Consider the following 13,645-nt stretch of genomic DNA (forward strand, 5'->3'; position numbering starts at 1 on the left):
ACCTTTTATAACTATTTTTAAACATAACAACAAATTAAACATTTCAAATTACAATGAGGTAATTTTTTTTAAACTATTTTTTCAAATTTAATACAAAATAAAAAATTAAATTAAATTAAACTTCTTCAAACTATTTTAAACTATATTTTCAAAATTAATACTAGAAAAATCAAATATCATAAGAAATATATTAAAAAAATCACAATAATTTTATATTAAACTAAAAATACTAAAGCGTTTAAACTATAAATATCAACTTTTTAAACATAACAATAAACTAAACATTTTAACACTATAAACATCAAAGTTAATAATAAAGAAATATAAACTAAACCTTTTAAACTATACTAACTTGTTAACTAAAAAACAATACTAAAATATAGAATATCATTAAAAAAAATGACAAATAAATTAAATTACTTATTGATCTTCAATTAAAAAATAATATTAAAAAATTAACACTATCATGGTAGACATCAATATATGGAATAAAAATGATATATTTAGCATAAACAAATATTAAAAACAAAAAAACTACTAATAAATAAAAGTTAAAGTTCAACTCACAAATTCGACGGTAGTTCTTTTTTTTCCTTCAAAGTGACAATGTTCACCATTTTTCTTGTTATTTGTTATATGGCAACAACTAAAAAAAGAATCTATAAAAAAAATAATAATATAAGAACAAAAGTAAAATTTATAATTATTCTTAAAAAATAAAAATTTAGTAGAGTAACGAACCAGTATAATTTGTGATAAAAGGAGAAGTGTGGGAACAATTTGTATCAAACAAATAGAAGAGAAATGGAAATTGAAAACGGTGAGTTAAAAAATGTGAAGAGAGATTAATAGAATAAGAGAAATGGAAATGGAAAGTAGTGAGAAAAATGGGAGGAGAGGGATTTAGTAGAAGAAGAAGGAAGAGGATTTCGAAAATGAGTAAAGGCAAAGACTGTGATATGAGAATGATCGGGAGTTGAAATTAAAAGCGGTGGTTGGGAAGGAGGTACGGCAGTACTGATAACACGGTAGACTTATTAAAACTGCCCAGATTCGATCAACAGTACAGGTTGACAACGATAAAGATGGGACGACTCAGCTTGTCGAACAGATAAAACAACTATATTTCTCCCTAATTAGTTTTAAAACAACAATATTTTTTTTAATAAGTTTTCAAATCTACAATCCGTTTAAAAACTCGGGGTAATTTTCCCAAATGCGGCCATACGTCCCTTGGCAGTGTCCAAAGGGTCACAACAAGACGCGAATTCGATCTAATTACCTTCCTTTGCTGACTTGCTTTTCTTCTGGGTATGATCCGCCATTTCCTATAAGAAGCTCCCATCTTCGACCATTATACAATCGCTTTCTTACTCATAAACGGCCTGTGCAATTCAGAAATGGCCCAGTCTACCTTTTCTCAGGTTGATTTACAGAATCTCTTCTTCACTCTTCTTCTTCCTTGCGTTTAAATTGTGGGAAATGGTGCTGTTATATTTTTATGGGTTCTCTTCTGTTTTTGTTTTTCTTTTATGGGTATTGGATTAAGTTTTCAAATCTCCCCTCCCCAGAGCTCAGTGGGGTCGTTGTCCGGTGAATAAGTTTCGTGGGGTTTTAGGGTTCCTTTTGATTTCGTCGTTTTATATGTAAAACCCTCACCCGCCGTTGTGTAATTCTCGCAGGTTGCTGTTGCTGTTCCAGTTGGAAGTGATTTGTCTTTGAAGAGATCAGTATTCAAGGTTCTAAATTCTGAATGCTTTTTCCTTTTTTTTCCCCCAATCTCCCTAGTCCCTATTATACATGCGAGTACTTAGGAAAGGAACACCAATGATCTCTGGCATTTCAGGACTTACAATTATTAGCTTTTATGCTTGTAGATATAACTTCTGATAATGATAGCAATAAACAAATTAGAGTAACCTACACAAAACTGCAAGATCACAATCATATCAGTTTCGTCGAAGTGAGCATAGATCAACTCTCATAAAGTACAGACGTTCAAAACAGTGAATCATACGAGTTTTGTGGAATTTTTACTTAATATGAGGTATTGTGGGATTGTCTATATTGTGAAAAATATCACAAAATTCACTGTTTTACAGTAAACCAAAATCAGTCTTTTACACATAGGTAAACATTCCATAAACTAAATCAAAATAGAAGAGAGTGGAGAAACAGGCCAACTAAATGAAAAACTGGATATGCTTGAGCCACATCATAAATCAACGGTCTATATTTACTATTGGTTCTGCTGGTTCTAAAAGCACACATGGGATGGTTAAATTATCTTGCCCGCATTTTACACTCTGTTTAATGTGTTATAAATCTCATTACAATTTCCCGTGACATTGTGACAGATAAACAGCCTAAACTTCCATGATAAATCATGGTCACCTGTCACAGCCCTGAACTTGAAGCTAAGGGGCAATCGAGCAATAGGTTGGCAAACAGTATGCATGTCAGTGCAACAAGCAAGTGCACCAAAGGTATCCATTGCACCTTTAGACCTTGAGGATGCCAAAGAGCCTCCATTGAATTTATACAAACCAAAAGAACCTTACACCGCAACTATTGTTTCGGTTGAAAGACTTGTTGGTCCAAAAGCACCGGGAGAGACTTGTCATATTGTAATTGATCACGGCGGCAATGTTCCCTATTGGGAAGGTCAGAGCTATGGTGTTATTCCTCCGGTAAGTCACTCATGCCCTGGTCACTCCCCTGTTACTGCATTGAGTTTTGATATTGTTGGTCATGCTAAGATGTTTGGTGTTTGTGCATTTTATAAGATTTCCATATTGGTATTTTGAGATGTAAGTTTTATTTCAATTATATTTATTTTTATAATGGATTTCTATTTGTAATGCAATATGTTTGGGTTTTAGCTTTTATGAATTTAACCACACTTTTTCGTATCGTCTTTTTAGATTGCTAAAATTAATAAGATATCTTTACCTTCCTCTGTGACCTCAGACATATCTTTGTTTGTGGACTTCTTTTTGATCAATGATAAGCTTCGGCTAGAATCTAATAATTTTTCATCTGTATCGAAGGGTGAAAATCCAAAGAAACCTGGGAGTCCACACAATGTTCGCCTCTACTCAATTGCATCAACTAGGTTTGGAGATTCTTTTGATGGCAAGACTGCTAGTTTATGTGTCCGCCGTGCTGTTTATTATGACCCTGAAACTGGAAAGGAGGATCCTTCAAAGAACGGAGTATGCAGCAATTTTTTATGCAACTCAAAGCCCGGAGATAAAGTTCAGATCACAGGTAACTCATTGCATATTGTCCAGAAAATAAGATCTAATTGTGAGCTCTTTGTAATTCCCGGCCCCAGGACCAAGACAAACTAGTACATCTGTATGTTTAGTAATTGATTTTGTGCTATTAAGGCTTTAAGATCAGGAGGAATTGTTTGGATCAACATAATAGATAAATATTCATATCATGATTCGTCTTTTCTTTAGGAATATACATTGAAGTTTTGATCATTCAGCATAGTACATCAGTCTACGTTGTCTGGTGCTAGCAGGTTGTCAATGGTAATTGATCGGAATTTTTCTTGTCAATGAACCAGTGGTTTACAACAACTGGCCAAATCTTCTTTTATTTAACGTCTTTATATGTATTGATAGTTTACTGACAGAGAGTATGAAGGAAAGCCAGGGGTATAACAAACAAGTGAGTAAGAGGAGAATCGTGGCTATCTAGTAAAAGTTTGCTGTCTTTTCCCTTCTTTTTGGATGATTGTGTCTAGGGAAATAAAAGAAAGGTTAAGTTTGTTTAATTGAACTTTCATTTTGTGAATTAAAACAAATATCAAATAGGTGAAGGACCATAAGACACAATTGAAAGCTTAAAGGTATTTTTTTTTCTTTTTTGGATAAGAAACAAATTTCATTGATGCATGAAATTTAGCAATGCAAGGCAGAGCCCAAATGAAAGGAGTTACTTTTAAAATTTTAGGGACTTGTTTGACACAGTCAAAAGTTTAGGAACTTTTAGATATTTTTTAAATTTCAGGGACTTATTTTAGGTAAGTTTAGGTTCCGTTTTATAATCATTTGGTTTTTAGCTTTTTGGGTTTTGGAAATCAACTTATTTGCCCATAAGTTTCTTTGTTTTATTATCTACTTTCTATCTATGTTTTTTTGTTTGTTATTTCTGTTTTCTGTTTTTTTTTTTTTTTTTTTTTTTTTGAATTTGATTAAGAATTCAAGTGTTTCTTAAGAAGATCGTGATATGGTACTTAGGAGGAAACAAGCATAAATTTCAAATACAGAAAACTAAAAACAAAATTGTTGTCCTACGTAGCCTTAGGGGCTGAACTTGTAATATAACCTAAAAGAAAAACAAGAAGAATCAAAGAGACCATGCTAATGGACCTGCATTCATGTTCCTCAGATGTGCAGATTGTTCATTTCTTTGCTTTTGTCTGGAAGTTTGTTGATTTAGTTATAAACTATGATATCGATCCATTTTGTTCTCTTTCTTTAGGTTGATTAAAATGAAATAATGTTTTTTTGCCGTTTACTAAAAGAATAGCATCTATTTTTCCAGGCCCATCTGGCAAGATAATGCTTCTTCCTGAAGACGATCCAAATGCCACCCACATAATGATTGCTACTGGTACTGGTGTTGCTCCATTTAGAGGTTATCTCCGTCGAATGTTCATGGAGTCCGTACCAACATTCAAATTCGGTGGCCTTGCTTGGCTGTTTCTGGGAGTGGCAAACACCGATAGTCTTTTATATGATGATGAATTCAGCAAATATCTGAAGGACTATCCAGATAACTTCCGCTATGATCGAGCTCTTAGCAGGGAGCAAAAGAACAAGAGTGGAGGGAAAATGTATGTCCAGGACAAGATTGAAGAGTACAGCGATGAAATCTTTAAACTCTTGGATGGCGGGGCTCACATATACTTTTGCGGACTGAAAGGGATGATGCCTGGAATTCAGGACACGCTGAAAAAGGTTGCAGAGCAAAGAGGTGAGAAATGGGAAGAGAAACTTTCGCAGCTTAAAAAGAACAAACAGTGGCATGTTGAAGTTTATTGAAGTGAAGTTGCATAGAAATGTCTGCATTGATGTCTGTGTCAAAAGATGTAGCAGCACATCTCATCTTCTGTGTTACTCTTGGCATTGCTCATCTTTCAATTTCATAGGTTAAGATGACGAATTAAGTGGTTACCGCCATTAATATTCGACTCATCTTTATTGAACTACAGGAATGCACTGAGATTTTTTTTCTCTTGATTAATAGATCAAGGATCAGCACCTTAATCTGTGAGTATGATGCTTGGAAATGGAATAAACTTCACTTTAGAATCCAAACGTTAGAGCAAGCCTTCCAACTTTAATCTATGCCTTTTATCTTTAATCATTGATCTTCATACGTAGTATATTCTTGTCAAGTACTAGCCTTTGCAGGTTCTTAGAAATTCAGGAACTTTTGGCAATTTACCTTTCAATTGGAATCGGTTAGATAGTTCAGTTCTTGAGAATATTGAAAATCAAATCAATTTATCGAATTTCTTAGTTTAAAAATGGTAAAATTTGTTTCTCAAACAGATATTCTTCTTTGATGTTCTTTTAATATATTGACTTTTATTTGTAAGATGTCTGAAGTTAGGTGCATCGAATCTTGGCTTAATTTTACTTTGGGATTTTAATTCCGTCAATTCTTTTGTTTTGTTTTTTTAATTATTTTTTTTTTAAAAAAAAGTGTCTTGTTTTATTTTGAATTGTTTTTTTTTTTTTTTTTGTGGATTTAAAAGTCGAACGCAAAAGATATCATCTAGTTGATTCTCGTCATGGGAGTCAATCAAGAGGTAAGAAAAAAATATTTAATCATAGATATTTATCATTAAAGTGTACAATTGAGAGAACATTTGATATTTGAAAAAATAGATAGGCGAATGTTATGTTATATGCATTGTTTTTCTTTCGAAAAACAAGTGAAATCATTGTTGCATCAATAACCCTTCATAACTTTATAAGAATTCATTCTACAACTGACTTTAAGTCCAAGTTTTATGATGATGAAGATTTACCCCCCTCAAGTAATATCCAAAACGACTTGAGTATTACTAATGAAAGTGAAATTTCTTGTCTTGAAAGGGAGATGTAAGAGAAGCATGAAAGTCTATCATTGTTACATTATATAAATTTCTTGTCACACATCAACCATGCATACAATAATTTAACAAACACAAATGAAAACATAAATTAATAAAATTAGATATTTATATAATTATTTTTCAAAATAGATGTCCAAATATAAAATATGTTTTTTTTTAGTAATTTGGTAATTCTAAAATCATTTTTAGAACCAAACTTAATAATTCAAAATCACTTAACAAACTTTAGAACCAAACATAAATTTAATTCTTTAAAAATCAATTTTACAAAATCAATTATACCAAAATCTCTTTTTCTAAAATCAACTCCAAGTATCACTCCCAAACACATCCTAAATACACTATGTCTTTTGATATATTCTCAATAAGTTCTTATTCCTTAAACTTCTATGTTTTCAAAATTTTCATTTAGCTCCTTAATTAAAAATTTGTTAAGGAAGTTATCCATAAGCTTATCTAAAAGTGACCGGACAATTAACTTGCTAATTGAACTTAGCTAACACAAAAGGTTGAAATATAATGACAATAAATATGAAACCTGTCATAGACTTAGCTTAGGACTTGTGGACTTGTTAAAAGTAATTTCAAAAGGATTAAAATCACAATTTTTTCATATGTGAAACATGTATGTTTAAAAGTATAAAATAAAAAATTATATTTATTTTGAATGATTAGGAAGAAATTAACAGGGAGATCTCAACCTTTTTGTCTTGGAAATACAAAGATTGAAGTCTGTTTTATGATGGGGGTGATCTGACAACAAAGTGAATCCTTACATCAAACAAATCTAGAATCTAAGATGTGCACTACACTATCTCACAAATAAATTATACTAATAAATATATTATTCAATCACTTGATTTATATAAGGTGGAGATTGGAGGAGTTAAGAATCAGGGATAGAGGGAAATGATATAACCGAATATAATAAAGTTACTTGTGAAAGAAAAATTCTGTACAACTAAGCTGGCATCTTCATTGCAGAGGTCATGGTTGAATTTTGTTAGCAGATTGTAGAACTGATTGAAGCCTACTTTGAAAATGTGCTTCCAGCCTGCAAAGAACATGGGTAACCCAACATAAAGGGGGGGGACTGAAAATAACAGGATGATTATTATGATGCACTACAACATCCATCGCATTGTACCTTGTTGCACACTTATAATAAATAGTCTCGGGAGCATTATAGGTGCGTGCATTAACAAACATTCTTCTCACATCTGCAACAAACATCTCAAAAGTAACGTAATATTGTTCTGACTCCACCCTTTTGGACATTGTCTTTAAATCTACAGAATATTGTCAAACAATGAGTGATATTTTGTTACATATCATCAGTCATTATGAATCGATCTATCATATAACAGGGATGCACTAATCATTAATCAACATAAGGAGTTTCATCGTGTGACAAGAAACAATTGGAACTCCACTTGGGTGCAGGTACTCTTCTAAAAGATACTGTAGTTCGAAACCATGCTAAGTTGAAAACTAAAAATGATTAAAAAATAGAATGCGTACAAAAATTCTAATGCTGAAAACACCAGAGTGACAAATTTATATATGTATGGTTCTAACTGAAGGAATGAAGGCCGCAGGGAAGGGGGTTGTTGAAATACACAAGACAAACCATCGAAGGCCATCTAACATCTATCTAATATCCATGGACTGTCCATGCAAAACAAAACTGCTTTACGATTCAAACAAACTTGTACACGAGATGTGACCCATGAGAGAGTTATAACTAATATGATACATCATATTCTAGATTCTAACCTACAATTTCTCATCATCCGTCATGATTAATTTTTTCCCAAAGGGGAAATTTCATTGATAAGTAGAAAAAAAAAATACATGAGAAGGGAAAAAGAAAAACTATCAACCATTCAAAGCCAAGGAACTGCTCCAAATAACATAACTGCCCTATTTTAAGTATTGTCAATGAACAGAGCTTCAACAAAATGCAAAAGCAATTCTATCATACTAATATCCTATGAATGCAGCAAAGATCCATGAGACTAATTTGTTAACTTGAGAGTTCTTACCCACTGGATCCTTAATAATTTCATAATAATCGGGCACATCACGAGAATCAACCGGTTCCTTGAATGGCCACGCATCAACATGGTCATGCATTGACTGCTAGCATGGAAAAATAGCAGTAAGAACAATTAATTGAGACAAGATCAACATAGCTGCCAAACTTAAGTGCAAATAGAAGTTACAGTACAAATATGCAAGTAAACACAGAAAAATTCTAAAATGTTCAAAAGGTTTTGGCCAGGGCACAATTGAGAGTAGATCAAGGACGGAAGCACCGCCAGCCTACCTTTTTCATAATAATGTTCGGGTCAAACTATGATACTTGAGTAAATTAAGCGTGGCAGGCAGCACCAGTCTCTCACTCTCCTCTTTTTAAAATGGAACTTAAAACACGGGCATTTCCAGCAGATCTTTTTTCCTTTTTCTTCCTTTCTTCTTCCTTCCTTTCTTTCTTTCTTCTTCTTTTTTAATAAACGACTTCATTGATGGTGTGAAATTACAAAAGAAGCCCCAAAAGAGAGATTACAAAAGGCCTTTCCAATTGGAAAGGGAGAGTTGAAAAGCTATAGAGGTGGTCCTAGTGGAATAAGGAAGAACACTTGCACCATGTCACGACCAAGTTAACTAGCACAAAAAAATCTATAATAAGAGGGTTATTTATTTTTATTGAAAGATCCTTCTATTCCTTGTCAATGTTCTAGCAGAATGCTCTAATAAAATTTTCCCAAAGAAGCTTCTTTTCCTTTTGGAAAGGATGCCCTCCAAGGACATAGGAAAGAAGAGTCTCAGGATCATGATATAGGGTGCCCTGCAAGGGCATGATATAGCTAGTATACTATATAGTATATCGTGTGTCCATACTTAATCTAGTTAAAATTAAACTAAAATCACAATAAATATCCACCCAAAAAAGGGTGAAATACCCCTGGCCTCTAGGTTATTCCTTCACCTACTTTCATATAGGTATATGTTTCTAATCAGAAAAAAAAGAAGCGAACTTAAACAAGAAACTTACCTTGAGAAGTGAGCGCATGAATGCAATCAAATGTTTCTGATTTGAGATCCCGTCAGCAGAGTTTAAGGCTCTGTAACGTGAGAAGCCCCATTGATCAGGTGTCCATCCAGCCTCCTCTATTATCAAAAGTGGTTGCCATCAAAATTATTGCCAAGTGACACTTTTTTGGTAGTGAGGGGAGTAAAAAATCTCCATTCAAGGGCGCAGAGAAAGGGGATCTTGAGGATATAGTAAGTGGTTTTTTGGTGTGAATGAAAAGGCTATAAAATGATATTTGAAGAATGATCTGCAGAAAACAATTGTTTGTTGTGCAAAATAAAAAATCAGTAAAAAAAAAGATTATATATCTTGAAAATCCTCTCTTTCCTTTTCGTTTAAGTATACGGATGATTGACATTTCAAAACTATTTAAGTTGTTCTTCAATAAAAAGCATAGGCATATATATAAGCAAATAATTCCAAGTAGCCAGAAACCTTCATTATGAATTCCCTGAAAATAGTTCTTTTTTGAATAAGAAAGAATTTCATCGACAAATGAAATATCCAAAGAGTACAAAGAATTTCATTGATGGTGTTGAAATTAGGATTTTTTACACTAGAGCATTTTTGTCTTTATACATACAGCATATCAGTCTTCTAATAAGAATCCTTTTATCTCGTGATTTTTCTCCCTAATTAGGATTTTCCACGTAAAATCTTGGTGTGCTATCTTTCTTTCTCTACTCTGTTTTTCATCATGGTATCAGAGCATGGAGACGAAAACCCTGGCCACCATTGAGGAAAACCAATAGGAGAATCTCAAGCCAATAACCTAGATATAACCAGTATTATCCAAAAAGCCATTGACAGATATTTTCAGTCTCTTCTTCCCCATTTTAAGCGTGACGATTACCCAACCCATTCCGACCAGCCAGCAGACCAACCGCCACAGCCCATCGACCTGCCAACTGGTTCGTTCGAAGAAGGGACGACCAGCCGACGTGACCTACCGATCGACGACCAAATCCAGCCGCCAATCGCGATCGGCGTTGCACAGCCGCCAGTTGCAATCAGACTCACGATCGGCGTTGCACACTTCATTGCGCCTGTCGCAGTCGCAGTCGGCCTTCACTCCTCAGCCACAGCCGAACCATGCCCAGTTTATCTCTCAGCCGAACCAGAAAACCGACAGAAGATCTGTGGGTTTCTCTCAGCCGAATATGAGCAATAGGTTGGGGCAAGTTTTCGCCGGTCATGGGTGAGTTTGGAGGAGGAGATTCTTATCATACCACCAGGACCAAGGGAGTATAATCCAAGATCAAGTTACTCAGTTGCAGCTGCAAATTAAACAACAGAACAAGATGTTCCAGCAGCAGATAGCTGCTATTGGGGAAGCCCTAGGATCGACATCCAATGTCCAACCAGATCTAAACTAATATCCTGAAAATTCGGTAACTTCGTTCCCCACTTACTCAAATTTATGTTCTGGAGCTATAGGTAACTCTTCTAGCTTTATTATAGGAGAAAAGTTGAATGGTGATAATTACTTCTCTTGGTCCCAATCCATTAAAATGGCCCTTGAGGGTCGTCACAAATTTGGATATCTGACAGGTGAAATACCAAAACCAAGGACAGGTGATCCTCAATAGCGAATTTGGAAAGGAGAAGATTCTTTGTTGAGATCGATTCTAATTAGAAGTATGGAACCTCAGGTTGGAAAACCCTTATTATATGCAGCCACAGCCCGTGATATTTGGGAGGCAGCCCAAAAACTCCACTCTAGGAGACAAAATGCCTCTCGTTTATATACCCTACGTAAGCAGGTCTATGAGCGTAAATAGGGGACAATGGACGTTACAGCTTACTTTAACAAACTGTCTCTCTTATGGCAAGATATGGATTTGTGCCGTGAAATGATTTGGAACTGTCCATGTGGAGAAGTTTTACATTATCAGTCTAAGGAAACTGACAGCGTGTATCACTTTCTTGCCGGACTCAACTCTAAATTTGATACTGTGCGAAGTCGTATATTGGGGAACAAACCTATACCATCCCTAATGGAAATCTGTTTTGAAGTTCGCCTGGAGGAAGATAGATCGAGGGCCATGAACAATATACCTGTAACACCAACAGATTCCGCTACTTTCAAAACATCAGGCCTTGTCCAAGATAAACAGAACACTAAGCCGCCCCCAATGTGTGAACATTGCAAGAAACCTTGGCACACGAAAGTTCAGTGCTGGAAGTTTCACGGCTGACCGCCGAATGGTAAGAAATGGCAACCAAGTCGGGCTCTTGTAGGTGAATCTATTACTGGAGATACTTAGCCTCAGAATCAGGAAACCACTCAGAGCACTACTACTACAGTTGGAGTAAGTGCAATCGCCCAATCAGGTACTTTTCACTCCTTTGGCCTTGTGAGTATAACTGGTAATAAACCATGGATATTAGATTCAGGAGCNAGAGCACTACTACTACAGTTGGAGTAAGTGCAATCGCCCAATCAGGTACTTTTCACTCCTTTGGCCTTGTGAGTATAACTGGTACTAAACCATGGATATTAGATTCAGGAGCCACAGACCACTTAACTGGTTCCTCTGATCAATTTTTGTCTTATCAACCTGGTGCTGGAAATGAAAGGATCAGGATTGCAGATGGGTCCTTTGCCCCCGTTGCTGGAAAAGGACGGGTGTCGCCCTTTGCAGGCTTAATCCTCCAAGATATGTTGCATGTGCCAAAAGTTTCTTACAATCTATTATCTATTAGTAAAATTACAAGGGATTTGAAATGTCATGTTATCTTCTCATCTGATGCTGTTGTTTTTCAGGATCTGAAATCGGGAATGACGATTGGCACTACCCGACATGATAGGGGACTCTATTTCCTCACTGAAGAAGCCTCCTTTAGGATATGTGATAGGGCTAGTTTGTTTTCTTCTCATTTTTCTATTGCTGAAACTGATTATATGTGATGAAAAATAGAGTAGGAAAAGAAAAATAGCACACCAAAATTTTACGGGGAAAACCCTAATTAGGGAGAAAAACCACGGGATAAAGAAATTCTTATTAGAAAACTGATACAAAGAAATACAACAGATCACCAGCTTAAATAGAAAAAAGGGAAACCCTAGAGTACAATGAAAAAGACAAAAAAACCCCTAGAGTGCAAAACCCTAATTTCAACACTCCCCCTCAAGTTGGGGCGTAGATATCAATAAGACCTAACTTGCTCACACATGCGTCAAACAGCTGTCTGGGTAGTCCCTTTGTTAGGACATCTGTAATCTGTTGATTGGAAGGAATATAAGGAACACAAATGTTGCCACTATCAAGTCTTTCCTTATAAAATGCCGATCAATCTCCACATGCTTTGTTCTGTCATGTTGAACTGGGTTATTTGCTATGTTTATGGTTGCTTTATTATCACAGTAGAGTTTCATTGGACCGGTATGCTCTTGATCAAAGTCTTTCACAACTTTTTCAAGCTAAATTTCTTCACAGATTCCCAGACTCATGGCCCTGTATTCTGTCTCGACACTACTTCTGGCAACGACACCTTGTTTTTTGCTTCTCTGTGTAACAAGGTAGCCCCACACAAAGGTACAATACCCTGATGTTGATTTTCTGTCTACTACAGATCCTGCCCAATCAGCATCGGTGTAAGCTTCGATGCATCGCCTTTCAGTTTTCCTGAACATCAAGCCTTTCCCTGAAGAGGTTTTCAGATATCTCAAAATGCGCTCTACTACCCTTATGTGTTCTTCGTATGGAGACTACATGAACTGACTTACCATACTTACTGCATAAGAGATGTCGGGTCTAGTATGAGAGAGGTATATTAATTTCCCAACAAGTCGCTGATATCTTTCTTTCCTCACTGGAACGCCTTTACTCATGTTACTTAACTTTGCATTTACTTCTATAGGGGCACCAACTGATTTGCAACCCCGTCATACCTGTTTCCTTAAGCAAGTCCAGAGTATACTTTCGTTGGGAAACTAAAATTCCTTCTTTCGATCAAGCTACTTCCATTCCAAGGAAGTATCTTAGTTTTCCAAGGTCCTTGATTTCGAATTCCTCAGCCATCTTTGCCTTCAATCGGTCAATCTCTGAGGAATCATCGCCTGAAATAACAATGTCATCAACATAAACAATCAAAACTGCAATTTTCCCGAATACTGACCTTTTAGCAAACAGAGCATGATCAGAATGACCCTGTTTATATGCTTGCAACCTTACAAACATAGTAAACCTGTCAAACCAAGCCCTTGGTGTCTATTTTAGCCCATATAAGGACTTTCTTAATCTGCAAACTCGGTGATTAAACTGTTTCTCGAATCCTGAGGGAGGACTCATATAGACTTCTTCCTCCAACTCTCTGTTAAGAAAGACATTCTTCACATCAAGCTGGTGAAGGGGCCAATCCTTATTAACTGCAACAGAAAGGAGGACCCGAACTGTGTTTAG

At 35.5% G+C, this 13,645-nt stretch overlaps 2 protein-coding genes across 4 annotated transcripts in view; one reads left to right on the forward strand and one right to left on the reverse strand.

Moving 5' to 3' along the window:
- Positions 1 to 1,227: 1,227 nt before the first annotated feature.
- LOC120074398 (ferredoxin--NADP reductase, root isozyme, chloroplastic-like) lies at positions 1,228 to 5,362 on the forward strand. Its single transcript, XM_039027512.1, has 5 exons — positions 1,228 to 1,424; positions 1,683 to 1,739; positions 2,358 to 2,690; positions 3,051 to 3,270; positions 4,561 to 5,362. The coding sequence occupies exons 1-5, from the start codon at positions 1,401 to 1,403 to the stop codon at positions 5,058 to 5,060; spliced, it is 1,134 nt and encodes a 377-aa protein (XP_038883440.1). The 5' UTR covers positions 1,228 to 1,400; the 3' UTR covers positions 5,061 to 5,362.
- Positions 5,363 to 6,834: 1,472 nt separating this feature from the next.
- Positions 6,835 to 13,645, reverse strand: part of LOC120073216 (histone acetyltransferase GCN5) — a 22,769-nt gene continuing 15,958 nt past the window's right edge. For 2 of the 3 annotated variants that reach the window (XM_039025930.1, XM_039025931.1), the window contains exons 10-13: positions 9,201 to 9,316; positions 8,188 to 8,281; positions 7,290 to 7,431; positions 6,835 to 7,196 (exon numbers count right to left, since the gene is read on the reverse strand). In XM_039025930.1, the coding sequence (XP_038881858.1) occupies positions 7,130 to 7,196; positions 7,290 to 7,431; positions 8,188 to 8,281; positions 9,201 to 9,316 (419 nt within the window). In that variant the 3' untranslated portion in view covers positions 6,835 to 7,129. The remainder of the gene's footprint in view (positions 7,197 to 7,289; positions 7,432 to 8,187; positions 8,282 to 9,200; positions 9,317 to 13,645) is intronic. The other variant, XM_039025932.1, reaches the window with a different exon arrangement.

Source organism: Benincasa hispida, chromosome 3, assembly GCF_009727055.1.
Source record: "Benincasa hispida cultivar B227 chromosome 3, ASM972705v1, whole genome shotgun sequence".
NCBI lineage: Eukaryota > Viridiplantae > Streptophyta > Magnoliopsida > Cucurbitales > Cucurbitaceae > Benincasa > Benincasa hispida.

What these genes read in the sequence shown, in the direction of transcription:
- LOC120074398 (XM_039027512.1), top strand. Translation starts at nt 1,401, where the DNA reads ATGGCCCAGTCTACCTTTTCTCAG. An exon ending in CCCAGTCTACCTTTTCTCAG is followed by an intron (nt 1,425 to 1,682) that starts GTTGATTTACAG and finishes TAATTCTCGCAG; the next exon opens with GTTGCTGTTGCTGTTCCAGT. An exon ending in TGAAGAGATCAGTATTCAAG is followed by an intron (nt 1,740 to 2,357) that starts GTTCTAAATTCT and finishes ACATTGTGACAG; the next exon opens with ATAAACAGCCTAAACTTCCA.